Source organism: Camelina sativa, chromosome 12 (assembly GCF_030686135.1).
Source record: "Camelina sativa cultivar CO46 ecotype springtype chromosome 12, ASM3068613v1".
In the NCBI taxonomy this organism is placed as follows: Eukaryota; Viridiplantae; Streptophyta; class Magnoliopsida; order Brassicales; family Brassicaceae; genus Camelina; species Camelina sativa.
This window is the reverse complement of record NC_141891.1, coordinates 6,711,801-6,728,344: the sequence shown is the minus strand read 5'-3', so window position 1 is coordinate 6,728,344 and position 16,544 is coordinate 6,711,801. Positions and strand designations below refer to the sequence as shown.

The window sequence follows — 16,544 nt, the reverse complement described above, 5'->3', positions numbered from 1 at the left end:
ACAGTATATCAAACACACATATATACTTCCTAAACTGAAATTAAGCTGTACACCCTATATTTTATGTGATGTCACTGGACAAAGCTATACATACAACAATCAAGAGCATTTCTTTTTTCTTGTTTGGCATTCATCAATCAAGAGTGCAATTTAATTGATAAATTTCTCTCACATCAAAAAATTAACAAGGTTAATTGAGAGATGACACCATTTCATAAACCGAGGATTATAGGTGATAACATGGAATCATGACAGGATCATTGCCTAACGAAAGAAACACAAAATGGATACAATCCCCAAGAGATCTGACACAGCTTTATAGGGAGAGAGTGAGAGAGAGAAAAGTTTCATGACACAATTAAGGAAGAGAACAGAACATATGTCTGAGTGTTTAGGTTTTAACATCCCAAAATAAACAACCAAAAGGGTAATCCAAAACCAAAAGCCTGAATCTTTCTTTTCGACTCAGCTCTCAGATGCATACACCAAAAAAGTGTCTTTTGTTTTTCTGTTTCATACTTCTGTCTACTTAATTGATAAAAAAGCAAAACAAAAACGACGATTTGTTTAAATTAATATAGAAAAGAGAGAAAGAGAGAGAGAGAGAGAGAGAAAGGAAGAGAGCTGAAAAATCTCTGAGACGATGTTTCAAAACCATTTAAAGCTTCAAAGACAAATCAATGGTGGATGATGATGGATTAGGAGATGTAGTAGCCATTGATGAAACTCCTTTACCATAATTTCCTGGAAAGCCATCATCGTATTTCCCCGGAAAAAACTCATACTCCATCACACCTCCTCCTGATCCTCCACTTCTAGGGTTTCCTTCCATGTAGCCGCTCCCATATTCCTCCATTGATACCTTTCATCATAATCCCACCATTCAAATCAATCAATACACCATAGATATATACGAATATCTATATCTATATGACACCTAAATAAGATAAACCATGTATGTATAATATCTATGTGTATAAATGAACTAAGTACCGTATGATTTGTCGCTTCATTAAGATACGGATGAGTACTAGCAGCAGAAGGTGGAGCTGATCTAGCGATTCTGTGATGATGATGATCATACATGAAACCTTGGTTGCTCCTCTGATAATCTGGTTGAAGAAGATGCTCGTAGCCGTTCATCGGAGGATGAACCATTGTGTATTTCGAAAACCCACCACCGTTGGATCGAACTACATTGTTCTGATCTTCATCCACACGTTTCTTCTGAGATTTACATAATAAAAATCAAAACTTTTCTATCATACTACTGGATATATACAGTTTAAGATAAAAGAAGAAGAAAAAAATCAAACCTTGAAGCAAGTGTCACAGTGAGGATCGGAGATAGCGTTATACATCTGAGGATTTGGGATTGAAGAGAGCTCATGATGATGAGGAGAGGTCTCAACAAAACCCCAAGGAGGACAAACCGGGTCCATCATAATCTGACCCGACCCGACCCCACCACAATAGATCCTGTTGTTTCTGCATCCACCGAGTGAGCTTGGGAAGCCTTGTAGGACGAGCACCGGGTCTACAACTGGCACGGGTAACAAACGGGCAGCGTTGTTAGGGTTCGGTGACGAGTCTCCGACGAGAGTGGCGGCGAGTTGCCTGTTCTCTGCTGCTTCGGTTTTGAGACGCTCGAGCTCGAGCTTCGCACTACAAGAAAACATGCATTTTGAGACTATAGTTTGTGACTTCTTTTTTGGTTACAAATAATTGTAACGTTTTTAGGACGAATTTATGACTAATATACGACTACACAAACAACAGTGGCAAAACAGTCACAGAATTACGACGAACAGTTGTAGTCTGCAAATGGTCTCATATTTGTGACTACTATAAGACTATTAACTGACTATATCATTGTAGTCCTAAAATAGTCGCAATTTGTGACGAATTAGAGACGCTTGTTTTAGTCTGGAGTTTTAGTCACAAAAGTAGTCCCACATTTGCTACTTGTTTGTGACATCAAGTGTCTTCACTATATCAATTTTTACTCGTTAAATTAAGAGGTCTTTTTTATAATTCTAGCGAGTGATTGCAGAAATCATATGTTTTTTGAAGGCTTTAAATTTTTGCGGTTTGTCTCATAAAATAGCGTTACAAAATAGTCACATTTTGAGACTATTTTGTTAATCATTTGGGACAATTATGTGATTAACTTGCTACTAACACCTAAGATTGTGACAAATTTGTTTCTTTTTACCAACGCTTGATAATTATTTATGTATATTCAACAGTAATGACGTATAAAATTTGTTAAAGTATTAAATTCTACATTAGTATGACTATTTTAGACACTGAATCATTATTATATCAAAAAGAAATCTAATTTCTAATGTTTAAGAAAATATATTTGCAACTTACATAACATATTAACATGTATAAGTATTACATGTGATTTCTATGTATTGTTTGTGATTGTTTTGTAATTTCTAACTTTACTTACCATATCAAGTTTTTTACTTATTAAACTTGTAGATAGTGGTTAGAAATCTAATATATATGTGTGATTGTCAAGTAATTTGTAAAATTTGGTGGCTCTTAAACTTAAAATTTGATATGTATAAGTTTGTGATTCATAATAGGGTCACAAAAGAGTTACACTTTGCGACTATTATACTAATACGGTAACATATTTGCGACTAGTTTGCCACCACTTTGCTACTAACACCTGAGATTGTGACGATTTTGCTACGTTTTACCAACGCCTAACGACTTTATTTATATATTCAACAATTGAGAATTGTAAAATATGTTAAGTTATTTGTTTCTACATAGATATGAACTACTTTAGACACTGAGTCATTATAATACCAACTAATTTCCTATGTTTTAAAAAATATTTGCAACTTATATAACATGTATAAGTATTACATGTGCTTTCCATGTATTGTTTGTGATTGTTTTGTAATTTCTAACTTTACTTACCATATCAAGTTTTTACTTATTAAACTCATAGATGGTTTGTTAGAAATCTAATATGTGTGATTGTCAAGCAATTTGTAAAATCCGGTGGCCCTTAAACTTAAAATTTGATATGTATAAGTTTGTGATTCATAATAGGGTCACAAAAGAGTTACTCTTTGCGACTATTATACTAATACGGTAACATATTTGCGACTAGTTTGCCACCACTTTGCTACTAACACCTGAGATTGTGACGATTTTGCTACGTTTTACCAACGCCTAACGACTTTATTTATATATTCAACAATTGAGAATTGTAAAATATGTTAAGTTATTTGTTTCTACATAGATATGAACTACTTTAGACACTGAGTCATTATAATACCAACTAATTTCCTATGTTTTAAAAAATATTTGCAACTTATATAACATGTATAAGTATTACATGTGCTTTCCATGTATTGTTTGTGATTGTTTTGTAATTTCTAACTTTACTTACCATATCAAGTTTTTACTTATCAAACTCATAGATGGTTGTTAGAAATCTAATATGTGTGATTGTCAAGCAATTTGTAAAATCCGGTGGCCCTTAAACCTTAAATTTGATATGTATAAGTTTGTGATTAATACAATAGGGTCATAAAACAGTCACACTTTGTAACTATTTTACTAATACGGTCACATATTTGCGACTAGTTTGCCATCACTGTGCTACTAAGACCTGACATTGTGATGAATTTGCTACTTTTTACCAACACCTAATGATTTTATTTATATATTTAACAATAGAGAAATGTAAAATATGTTAATTTATTTGTTTCTACATATATATGAACTACTTTAGAAACTGAGTGATTATAATACCAAAACACTTTTTGTTTCCAATGTTTAGAAAAAAATATTTTCAACTTACATAACATGTATAAGTGTTACTTGTTTGCCCAAAAAAAAAAGTATAAGTGTTACTTATGATTTTATGTAATATTTGTATGCATAGGTTTGGACTGTCAGTGCTTTTAAATGCTTATTGCCAATTTTTCTTAGATTTTTTTTAATTCTAATCATAATTATAAAACTCTAAACGAATAATATAATGTAACTTTGTGTATATATATATATACTCAAAACTGAAATCCATCACTTTTAAAAATAAAAGTGTTTTCTTTATAAATCTAATACTTTTTAAAATCATATCTAATACTTTTCAAAATCTAAACCCCCAATATCTAAATTATAATATTAAATGATAGCAAATTACCAAAATTTTATCAAAAAAAAGAAAAGAAAAATTTCTCATTGGCTAATCCTAAATGGCAAGGATTGTCATTTGGTTTATCATCCACCATTGATTGAGTTAATCTAACGGACCAAAATCATCTCTTGTTTTCCTTCCTTTCTTGTGCTCATCGTGTCTTCTTTCCTTTTCTCTAGAGAAAATATTTTTTTCTTTTTTCTCATCTTCTCTCTTTCCTTTGTTTTTACGGAGCTTAGAAACAGAGTATGTCTAAGGAGCTGTTGTTTTCACCGAACATGACACAAAGGTACAAGCTTTTCACCTTCTCTCTCTCTCTTTCTCAATCTGTTTATTTGCTTGAGATTGATTGAATCTGGAGAAATCATGTATGTTTTAATTATTTCTTTGATTTATATTTTAGGTTTCATCGACAGATCTGAAGAATTAGTGTCAACGACAACGTCGGAAGTGGTGGATCTGAAGACCCTTGTGTCAACGACGACGTTGGCGGTGGTAGATCTGAAGACCCTTGTGTCAACGATGACGTCGGAGATGGTGGTGGAAGTGGAGAACCACCGCAGATGCACACACTTTTTACGGTCGCCGCTACATTTTGAAGCTTCCGCCTGTTCACCACCAATACATCTCGATTTCTCTACCGTCACATCTCTAACCCTCCGGCCGCCGCCACTGTTTTGTTCTCCGTCGCCGCAGTAATACATCTCCGTCGCTATATATATTGATTATATAAAATGAATTTACGAAACAAATAAAAGCTATATTTAATTTATTTTTCTTGTATAATAAATTAATTTTTTTTTCTTTTTTCTTTTTCTGTGGTTCGTCGCAAAAAGGTCTGTAATATATGACTTTAGTTACAATCACAATTCAGTCTCAAATATACGACTATGAGTTAGTCACAAAACGTCGCTACAAATATATGTCCCTAATTAGTCTCTAAGATATGACTACGTATTACAGTCCTAATGTAGTAGCAAATTTAAGACCATAAAATGAGGTCACAGAGTGGTCGGTGTTTTGTGACTAAAATATTTTGCGACCAATTTTTAACGACCATTTAAAACGGTTGCAAAATAGTCGTATATAGTGTATTTGCGACCAATTTGGGACTATTTTTGGAGTCTCAAACAGCTTGTTTTCTTGTAGTGTCGCTACACCCATTCCTCTCAAGGTCGGTTTTTTCTGGTTTTGCTGGCCTTTCTTTGATCCCGGTCTCCGACCACGGCTCTTCTGGGTCTGGCGCTCTGTCGTCCGGATCTCGCCGGAGCTGTTGGCGACACCAAGGTGGTTGTTAATTCTCAGACGCTCGTTTTGGTTTCCGACGGAGTTTTGATCTGTTGGCATGAAGAAGAGAGAAGTCGCCATTGATGATGATGATGGATCAGTGATGAGCTTCTGGTTCTCAGAACTCTTTTTAAGGAGAGGAGAGAGAGGAAGAGGTAAAGGCGAAAGCTTTAAGTCTGTGTGTTTTGTCTCTGCTCTCTTTTTGTGTGTGTGTGTGGATGTGGATGTGTATATCTCTTTATTGTTCATATCCTCTCAGGCAAAGTACTTACTTGTGTTTTTTTATTTTCTGTTATTTCCAGGTTCTATATGAGGATAACGTATCTTTTTTTACTTTTCACTTTTTACCCCCCCCCCTATACTTGATTAAATTAAAATATCTTTCCAAAACATATAAATTAGTACTATATTCTTTACTTTTTTAGTCTTAGCTAAATCCGATAATTCCATAAGTGCTTAATTGCATGGATTTTTTAACTTATGCGTATACATAGATGTTCAGTTTGTCAATATATGGTGAGTCTTATCATGTAATATCATTATCTTTTGTTGTATAAAGTAAAGAAACGTTAAATAACTGCATGATTCGATGCTAATATAGTCATGAAAAGCAAGAATTGAAATAGTTATAGGAGAGTTTGTAACTGAAAAAATATGTTGTAGCATGAGTGTATGATTGATTATATTGATGTTATCCATGTATTGGATTTGTGGAATAAATTTAATCTTGAGTTCTTGACTAACTGGTTCCGCCCATTACATGGTGCCTCCCCCTTTCTATATAATCTTCACTTACTCCTTAATTAATTAGCCTAACTCTCGATCACTAGATCATCACTCAAGTGTATATACAAATTCAACCATTTCGCAACAAATATGATCCATATTGATTTTTAAAGAATTGAAATGCTTAACAACAGAAACAGATTTAAAAGTAGTAATCCTTTACTGTCTTTACATCTTTTGGGCGAAGAATGCAAGAACAAAACTAAAAAGCTTAGAGCCTTTTTGTCTATTTAATTTTGTATTTGTTCTTTAGGTGAAAAAAATGTTGTGATAATCTTTTAACCGTGGAGACAGCAATATCGGAGCTTGTCGCTAGGCTCAGTCGTGACGTGCGACGCACTCTCCAATAGCAACAGCGCGTCCGTTACACGAAGAGAATATAGTACCCGCAGATCGAAGACAGGTGTTGGGACATTAGACCATTCGCCGATTATAGCGAGCAAGGTCTGAAACAACGTGATTTTACTCAGCTCATATCAACTAAAATAAGCAAGTCCAGTTACAGTCGCAGTTATATTTTATTCTTTTTTTCTTCTTCTCTCAAAAACTAATTTTTATATTTTTTTTAAGAGTAAGCATTACAAGTTACAAAGTCACTATATGGTGATATAGAGGATATAGCATTACAAGTTACAAAGTATAGGTATTTAGATATGAAATTGATTTTTGTTAAGTCAGAAAATTATAGGTATTTCAAAAAATTAGTTTGGAATTTATTGCTACACAATGAGGATACATGAAAGCAAAAAGAATGGCATAAGAGGACGTGACTTACGAGAAGGGTTGAGCTACGGAGTAGAGTAGAAATGATGGATGCATCATATAAGGAAACATTTTGAAAGCTGCCTCCATGTTAACTTTGGCTTCAGCCCAACACCTACTATTAGAAATTTTTGTTTTAATTACCTTGAAATTATAGCTTTCTTTTACATTTTCAGTATAAATCGTAAGTGAAGCGTTCCTCTCTGAATCATTAAACAGTACATTGTGTTTGTTTCGATACTTCTACTCTTTTTCTTTTTCTTTTTTTTTCCTTCTTGTAATTAAGTAACCTAAGTAACCAGTCCAGATATGACATTGTGCATTTCAAATGGCTGTTTACATGTTATCTCGTACGTTATAAAATCTAAAGAACAAATCAGTAATTTAATACTAAAAAAAAATGACAATTTCCAACAAACAAAATTATAAACGTTTGCAAAAGAAAAAGCCAACGCTTTTTTACTACTCCCTTTGTCTCACAAAGATTGATGTTTTGACATTTTCACACATTTTAAGAAAAATTTTAGTTTTTATTTGTAAATTAATTTATAATTACTTTTTGGTAGAGAGAGAAAAAATAAACCAATAGCAATTCAAAAATTTAAATATTTTCAATGATTACTTCTTAAAATCTACAAAACATCAATCTTTGTGGGACAAGAAAATATCCCAAAATATCAATCTTTGTGAGACAGAGGGAGTATAATTTATAGAAAGCCAGGTTACTCCTATATCCTAGTTATCGCCAATACTAAATCATTATATATAGTTGTATACATACTCAAGGAGGTACTTCTTTAACCACGTTTTCTGAATAAATAAATAACATTCCCACCCTTCGGAAAAGAAAAATATAACGTTGAGAATGTATTTACCAATAAATTTTTTTGAAAGCAGGCAGGAATATAACAAATCCACTTCTCATATTCAGAATATTCACGAGTGACATGCAAACACGCTGTGGTTAGCGTGATATTTGTTACAAGTGAATTAATATCAGAAATAAAATCCGAATTATTCACTTTAAACAAAAAAAAAATCCAAACGGCATGACCAACCCAACATACCAAATTACCTACATTAATTGTTGCTATAAGCATAGCTAGAATGACGCACGAGATAATTATCCAACTAGTTACGCTAAAAATTTATCGAAGGTGAGAAATTATTGAATGAGATTAACTTTTGGGAAAACCGGCAAATGCGTTATATATCGACTGATCCTTGAAGTATAATTTCAAAGTGAATTCAAAAGAGTAACAAGTTTGATATGTTCAAAAACAAAACTGTATGCAATTTAATTCGGAAAATACAAATAGATAGAGATAAAATTTTGATATAGATACCGCGTAGATTGTGTATTGTGGGCTAGGACAAGGAACTGGTAGGGCAAAGGACGAAAGAAGGACCCCACATGTGCTTTCATGTTAAGTTACGGATTGTGGTCCTAATGCCACGTGTAATCACGGGGACCACTTTTAGGGTCTTTGGGCGGCTACTACTAGGGTTTTTTTCCTTTTGTTTTTGGGCACTGGCACGTGCGAAGGAGAGTAAGCAGCCGAAGCGTGTGAAGTTTTGATTTATATTGCTGGGTTTAGGCAGGCATAGAAAGATTCTTGGGATCCGTGAAGCATATTGTGTCCTTTCTAGAATGATTGGATTTTGAGGTATCCTCTCTTCTTCTTCCTCTTTTTTTTTTTTTTTAACTTCTCCTCCTATTAGATAGAAGACCCATTCTTAATGAGAGTGAAAGGAAATGATAATTATTTTTATGTATTCATGACCACTGTTTCATAGAAAGTGTATATGTTATTTCATTTCAGAGGGGATCCTAACCTATATACAATATTGTCTCACTCCATTTTGTTTTCTCTTTGAGATCTCTATTTGTATTTTCTACACACGTATATAGGGACATTGTGTAGTAAATACACAAGAGAGACTATAGAGAAGACAAAAGGAGGCAGAGTAGGTGAATAAATGAGTGAGTTTTTTTTGGGAAGTGTAAAGATACTAGTAAAGAAAAAAAATGAAATAAAAGAAAAGGATTGAAAAGAGAGCAACTGTTAGTTTTGGCTTTATACATCATCTTCCTTATCTATCTATTTTCATACAAACTTGCAAACCCTTCCTTAAACCTCCTTTTGGACCACCTCTCTCCCTCTCTCTCTTTCATCTTCTTTCTTCTTTTCTACGAATTTAATTTTTCCCAGATTTCTATTATCATTACTTTAGATCTCAATCTCCCAACTGAGATTCTCTCCCTCCCCTCACTCAGTACAGTTGTAGACCCTATTCAACTAAACTACACCTTTGCCCCTTGTATCTAGTAGATTCTCTTCAATCTTTATCTCACCAAACCACTAAACAAGATATATATGACAACAACAAATGTGCTCTGTTTGTTTAGATTAGATAGATAAAGTACTGATCAAGGATGATGAGTTTAGTTGGTATATAAGTACAACAATTAAACATTCTTGATTATAAAGTAATGGGACACTACAAAACAAAAAGGACTAAGGAAAAAGTACCAAGGAAGGGTTCATATTATGTTTAAATCTCTAAAGTACAAACATTTGGAATGGAGGGACAGGATCAGAAACAATGTTGAAATCTGGACCGTCGAATAGGCAGAGACAAATCTGAGCACCAGATATTCTGTGTCCAAGAGTAGAAAGCTTTTAAATAGAGTTTGTGTGACTTTGTGTTGTGTGAGAAGAGTTTCTTTTATTAAATAAATGTAACAAAAAGCAATTGTCACTTTCATATGTTAGTTGTCTTGTTCTTCAACAAAGACACTGCAAGTATTACTGGCTGCTGCAGTACAATAACAAGAATTTCGTATTTGCAAATTTGCCCCCTTATATTCTGCATTCTTTTAATCTACATAACTAATGTTTTTTTTCTTGAGAAGGCTACACTCTTGGGAAGTATGAATGAAGCACATAGCATCCATTTTCCAGGAGCCACAAGGCGTACCTTTCGCATCTTCACGTCCACTGCCACTTCAGACAGAGCAATCCGTATCCGCTGCAAGTCAAAAACCACATTATGCAAATTTAAACATTAACATTAACCAAATCGTTAATTAGTTGATCAAATTTTTATCAGATGGGAGAGTTTAGACCTCGTGGAAGTCAAATTCTGGATCAGAAGCCTTGGAGAATCCATAAACATGGATGGTTGGGAATGATAAGCCTTCGTCTCTCTGCCTATCGTTGTATACTCCACGAAATGCATCTGCTTAAGTAAAAGGATGAATGGCGGTTAAGAGGGGATTGTGAGCCAGAACAAAGGAAGCATTTATTAAGAAGAGTATGATGGAACCTAGAGACTCAGCCGCATCTTTAGGTAAATTCATGACTACTTGCGTGACTTTTTGACCCTTATCGCTTGAAAACATAGCCCTTATAAATCTTCTTCCATCCATGTTAAAGATCTAAACAGAGATGAAAGACTCAGAATTGTGTACAGATGGTTTAAAGTATGAAATAAAGGGTTTGGAATTTGAACATACCTCGATTCTCTTCTCAAGCTTATTGACAACACTATTTTGCTCCATGAATTCTACTGCATGAGGGTTCAGGTCATTGGCATATACACGTTTTACAATCCTTGCTGCAGCAAGTGCAATTGGACCAACTCCAGCAAAAACGTCACCTGTCAGTAACACAAGAGTAATTTGATATCAACACAACAATACGTTGACAAAATCTATACCAAGATAACTGAAGCACTAACAGAAGATTTTCAAATTAGCAATAACAAGAAGACAATTGATGCACTTTTCTATCACCCCGCTACATATGCTTCTAAACAACAGAAAGCAGCAAAATCTAACACCAATTGGAGGGACAATTCACTTTCTAATGGAAGATCAGTGGTGCTAATTTATACACGGGGAGTTCTATAGATGGAATATCACTACTTTTCATGATGTACCCTTGAAGTTAGTTCTAAGAAGCAAACATACAGACAACGTCATTGTCGTTGAACCCGAGAAGCAGCCTCTGTCTTTCTGTCCCAAGTTTCGAATTCCAATATCTAACACACGAGAAAATAACACCAAAAGAGTTAACTTATAAGCAGATCCATGATAAGCGATTTGGTAAAAAAGTGATATCTGTCATCAGTAAAAAGATATTAACATGTATCTCCTTTGACTGAAAAATCAAACTGCTATCAGACATCTTACGCAAAGCTACTTTCATCACCAAATTGAGGACAGTAAGGGCTACTTTCATCACCAAATTGAGGACAGTAAGGGCTAATTTCAAATGGAAAATGGCATTTGGGTCATCATCAAAACACAGTAAAAGCATGCATTCTAAGATTGGCGTTTCAATGAGAAAGAAGATACATACACTCTAGCTAGATCAACATGAAAGCGCAATCCATTCTCAACAACCAGAGTCACCAGGGAATGGTTGCCGGCTAAAACCTCTAGCTGCATAGTTCTGAAGTCATTGTGAATAGGATCAATCTTATTCACAACCGTTTGTATCTTTGGCTGATTCTTGTCCAGAACCACCTGATAAGTAACAAAACAACTCAGTTCCTGAAGCTGGGGCATTTTGGTTTCAGACTTGAGAAATCATGTCCACTATCACATTACCTTAGCTATGAGCCTCTTGTAAGGTATATGCTCATCTCTTAGATTCAGATGCGCAATATGCCCCACCATCTCAAATGCTGAAGGCACAATCACACCCTTAGGTAGAACAGCCTCCAATATCTGAAACAACAACACACTTTGAAGCAAAACAACTCGATTTGATATTCAAGAGAAACTAAAAGCCAGCTTGAAAGTCTCATCATTTACCTCAATCATTGACCAATAGTCATAGAACAAGGTCAGTCTGCATTTCACTAGCTCGAAACTTAAGCTTGCATCCGTCATTTTAGCTTCTGCAAACAGAACCTACCAAACAGAAACCATAAAAATCTCCACCAACACAACAACCACTGGATCAAACCACAGGATTGGATTTAAAGAAAGTTTATATAACCTTGATAGCTTCAGGCAAGTCTTGAACTTGCTCACCGGAATACTTCTCATCCAAAAGCAACAATCTTGTTGAACCTCTCCATCTTCCTCTACTACCATAGCCTTCTCCCAATAACCCCTCAAAATCATCAGCTCCTCCTCGATCTTCCACCACTTCCACCATTGCCATTTCGTTTCGTTTGCTTCCTTTTTCTTTTTCTTTTTCCTTTACCTTCTCCTCCGCTCCTTTCTCTGTCTTCCTCTTCCTCTTCGGCCGAGAAATCTTAGCCAAGTTTCTGAATTTGAGATACCCAGTTGAATTAAACGTCTTGGCGAGTCTATCTCTGTGCAAAACTGAACTCAGTCTCTCCCCATCCCCTTCAGCTTTCCCACTTATTCTCCGATTAACAGAATCCACAACACTATCTTCTTCTTCTTCTTCACTCTCACGACCCAAGAGCTTCACCACGTCTTCTTCAATTTCGTCTCCAGGAACCCTAGCAATGTTCCGAATCCTAGGCCAATTAAGAAGATGACCACGGAGACGATTCTCAAGCGCGAAACAGTCCTTCGCCGGAACCCGAATCGCCGAAATCTCAAACACCCTGGTGAAATCATCTTCGTTCAAAAGAACACCTTTCTCGATCGATTCATCCAAATCTCCAATTTTGCCTCGATGGGTATCTCTGTTTCGACCGATTGAAGCCAACCTAAGGTCGTCTAGCGAAAGCTTCTTCCCTTTAAGAAGAGACGGGCCATAGGGAACGTTCGTGGAAGATAAGACGCAGAGGATAAGGGTTTTAGATGTGGGATAGGGTTTATGGATGAAACGAGCTGAGTATGAAGAGAAGAAGACTGGGGGAAAAGGAAGTGAATTTGCTCGGAAAAGAGACAGCTTTGACACCATATTCTGATTCACAAAGCTTCCTGGTGGATTTGGGTTTTGGTGTTGGGACAGTGACGGTCATTTCCCGCGTTTGTGCATCAAAGGTTTTAGGAAGACGAAGAAGAAGAGAGTCATCGGCAAGAGAAGAAGAAGATATCACACTGCTCCTTTCAATTATCCTAAAATTGTAAACGTCGTCGTTTTACCTAAGCGTCAAAACGATGTCGTTATGGGGAAATTAATTGAAGTACACTCAAAAACAAAGTTACCAAAATAATTTGCAGGCTTGGATCAAATTTTGGCATCACAAAGGTTGTTAAACATTGTCATTGAGATATATTTTTACAAAGGTACGTAATTTAATACAGTAGTAACTAAAGTAGACCTAACAATTCATGTCAAAGTGTTCAATTCATATGATTTGAAACAAGAGAAGAGACAAGTTACCAAAACACAATAAGGTGTTAAAAAAAAAATTGAAATTACCAATAAGTAAAAAAATTAAAAATCCTACAAAGGCTGCAAAAAAAAAAAAGAAAAAAAAAAGAATGTAAAACCCTAAGTTCGTTAATCAACACCCGCAACCAAAAACCTCCAGAGTCACATATTGAAGTTAGCTATGCATATTAATGCATAATTTATAGACTTTTTTCCTTTTGGGCTATACGCATGATTTACATCAATGCAGCAATCTTTTGGACAAGCTGGGAATTCTGTGTTCAAGGGCAAAGCATAGGACTCCACGGCACCTGAAACTCCAAAGACTGATCTCATGGCCTTCTTTCAATCTGTTACCCTTGACGACGTCGGTCCACCCCCAGTTCAATGCGTAGTTCAAAGTCCCGTTTCCAGATTCCTTCTTCTCCATCGCCCATAACTTAAAACGCAAACCCCACATCTCAGAGTTTTTATTCACCAGAAGCGTTCCCACACCAATGTTCCCTTCGTCGATGTCTGCTCTCAGTATGGCTGCAGACTCGGCAGGTGTCAAGAAGTCGTTTCTGGTTAGCATACTGAAAGGGAGCAAGAAACGGCTCAGGCCTGAGTTGACATCACTCGCGGTTAGTGGTTTCACAAAGTCAAAGATCAGCATCGGGTCTTCGTCGGTTACGCCCATCTCTCTCATCACCTCGCCAAGCCACTCCGGTGGCCCTCTAACTATCCGTGGCAAAGAAGCAACCACCTTTGCTTTCTTGAATTTACCACTACTACTCCTTTGTTGCAGCACCAAGGCAAGCCTCTTGCGGCTGCTTGTGCTCTCTGTTTGGGAATTAGGGTTTGGAGGGCTTTCAATATCAGGCGTGTTGTAATGGAGCCAAGTACGAGTCTCAAAACGAGGAAGGTGGCGGTGCGATGATGAAGAAGAAGAAGTAGAAGCCCCGTTAAGATTCTCATAGTTTCCTTGTTGTTGGGAGTATCTTAGCGAAGACCTAATCTTTCTAGGGACATAATCGAAGAATCTGAACCTCTCGTCGTCTTCTTCTTCTTCTTCTTCTTCATATACGATCTTAGATTTTCCTTTTTTCTTTCTTTGTTCTTCTTCAGAGACGATCTTAGATTTTCCTTTTTTCTGGCGTTGTTCTTCATCATACACCATAGTCGCAACATCCGCCAATTCAAGGAGCTTCGACCACATGTTCTCCTTCGTAGACTCAAGATCATCTTCGTATGTCTTCATTGTGATTTGGAAACCTAACTCCTGTTGATCAAAAAGCGAGAAGCGTGAGTAAAAAGAGAGAGTGCTTTTGTTGAGGTTATATAGTTCAATCACAATCAGACCTATTTCTGATTGACTTCTTTTTCCTTTTTCAATTGAGATTAGTAGTAGTTTAGTTTAACAATTACTATGATTAATCAATAATTATTACCGATTTTCCTTTTTTTTGTTTTTTTCTTTCTTACTGGATATATGTAGAGAGTGTGAACATAGATATATATTTTGCGATGACAGCTATGCCGAAAATCTAGCCAAAGATCTTCCCGATTTCTTTTTCCATTTTTTTTTTTTGTAATTATAAGTATCTATACTAGTATTTAGGTTTGCAGTAGTTTTTGCTCAAAAATATTTTTTGGAAAGTTTTTACATTTAGGGCCTGACTGGTTCAAACACTGCGGTTGCGGTTGCGGTTGCGGGAGATTGCGGAAGCGGGCGATTGCGGTTTCAAGCGTTATTAAGCGTTTTGAACGACTAGTTTAGCGGTTTAAAATTAGTGCGTTTGCGGGAGGTTTACGACTGGTTGACCAGCGGGTGCAATAGCGGTTGGAACATAATAAATGTGATATATAATTATATAAATGTTTTAAAATATCAAAAACTTTATTAAACTTGATTTATAATTAAAATTCATTAAAAATACTAAAATAATTATTAAAAAATAAATAAATTTCATAATGAAATACTTATTACTTTATGCATTTGGATTTTTACCAAAACTTTAATCAAGTAATTTGATAAATGACTAAAACATATGTTTTAGATCGTAGATCTTCTTTCTTAAATCTCACACACTCAATAAGTTTTGTGGGGCAGTATTTGCATCAGTAGTAATGATCAAACGAGAGTTGAGAAGAGTCACTCGTGATTTGTTTTTATTTTTCACAAATAATCTTATTTTCTTAAATTTCTGATGAAACGTTATATTTATTTAGATTTTTTTGAACTTATGTGCGATGTGCCATTAAATTTACATCAAGTTTTCCGGGTTATTGTTAATTGAAATATTATTTTCTTCCAATTATTTATTTTTTTAGTATTTTCAATCATATCCGTACTTCATTTTCTCACATCCTTAATGAATAAAATAGTTAGGTAAAAAATATATATAAAATATATTTCATTATCATTGATTTGTTTCAAATTTTTTCTCAAAAAAAAAAAAAAATTTGAAACGCAAAAGCCCACAATCGCAAATGCTTGCGGGAACCAGCTTTCGGAATTCAACGGTTGGGAGCGATTGGGAGCGATTGGGAGCGATTTGTGTGATTGGCCCCAAACGCTAGCAACCGCCCGCAAACGCAAACGCAGCGTTTGCGGGAGCTAGCGGGAGAACCAGTCAAGCTCTTAATGCATTGACTTTAATAGTAGTTACTAAAACTTCAAAATTAATTATAGGTAAGATTGTTAAAAATAAGGAAATCTTTCTACCTCATTCAAACATAAATATATAATTCACTTTGATTTTTATTTGAATTTATATTTAAATTATCTTAAATTATTCTATAATACATTTAGTTAATAAAAATTGTGATTTTTTCCTGTATATGATGTAATTCAAAATTTTAAAAACGGACATATATTACTCAAAAGATAAATCAATAATACGGGTACAATATCCCACATCGTCTAAAAAAATTGTGCAATGGTTTAGAGACATACTATAAAAGAGACCAAAATTATTATAAATACAAATGAGTAGAAAGCTTGATTTTATCAGGAATTCAAACTTTAAAAACTTTTATTTAGTTTATTCCGATTCTTTATTTTAAAGTTTTTTAAAAGGTTTAATATGAAAAATATTTAAAACTTTTAAAAAGTTAAATATGATAAATATTGTACTGTAGATACACAATAAATATTAAAAATTAAGATGATATAGTGTGAGTTAAAATATCTCGGAACGGAATTATATAGCGGGACGGGGTTATATAGCCGGACGGGTTTT

At 34.9% G+C, this 16,544-nt stretch overlaps 2 protein-coding genes, 1 long non-coding RNA gene and 1 pseudogene across 4 annotated transcripts; 1 reads left to right on the top strand and 3 right to left on the bottom strand.

Annotated features, from left to right (window-relative positions):
• Window positions 1-358: 358 nt before the first annotated feature.
• Window positions 359-5,668, bottom strand: LOC104730648 (protein SPOROCYTELESS-like). The gene is made up of 4 exons (XM_087479698.1): window positions 5,327-5,668; window positions 1,317-1,665; window positions 994-1,227; window positions 359-862 (listed from the first exon to the last, which is right to left on the bottom strand). The coding sequence occupies exons 2-4, from the start codon at window positions 1,443-1,445 to the stop codon at window positions 659-661; spliced, it is 567 nt and encodes a 188-aa protein (XP_087335824.1). The 5' UTR covers window positions 1,446-1,665; window positions 5,327-5,668; the 3' UTR covers window positions 359-658.
• Window positions 4,319-5,798, top strand: LOC147930233 (uncharacterized). Of its 2 annotated transcripts, XR_015575340.1 has the most exons (3): window positions 4,343-4,460; window positions 4,575-4,866; window positions 5,321-5,798. It is a non-coding gene; the product is annotated as an uncharacterized LOC147930233 (long non-coding RNA). The 2 variants fall into 2 exon arrangements; XR_015575339.1 differs by lacking the exon at window positions 5,321-5,798 and having other exon boundaries at window positions 4,319-4,460; window positions 4,575-4,981.
• Window positions 5,799-9,719: 3,921 nt separating this feature from the next.
• On the bottom strand, window positions 9,720-13,057 carry LOC104730646 (tRNA (guanine(37)-N(1))-methyltransferase 2). The gene is given in 10 exon segments (XM_010449847.3): window positions 9,720-9,911; window positions 9,914-10,039; window positions 10,137-10,249; window positions 10,337-10,448; window positions 10,527-10,669; window positions 10,983-11,053; window positions 11,374-11,540; window positions 11,625-11,744; window positions 11,832-11,930; window positions 12,019-13,057. Coding segments are annotated over 10 exon segments (1,860 nt in total). The 5' UTR covers window positions 12,904-13,057; the 3' UTR covers window positions 9,720-9,887.
• Window positions 13,058-13,453: 396 nt separating this feature from the next.
• LOC104733271 (putative B3 domain-containing protein At5g35780 pseudogene) lies at window positions 13,454-14,566 on the bottom strand (annotated as a pseudogene).
• Window positions 14,567-16,544: the final 1,978 nt, after the last annotated feature.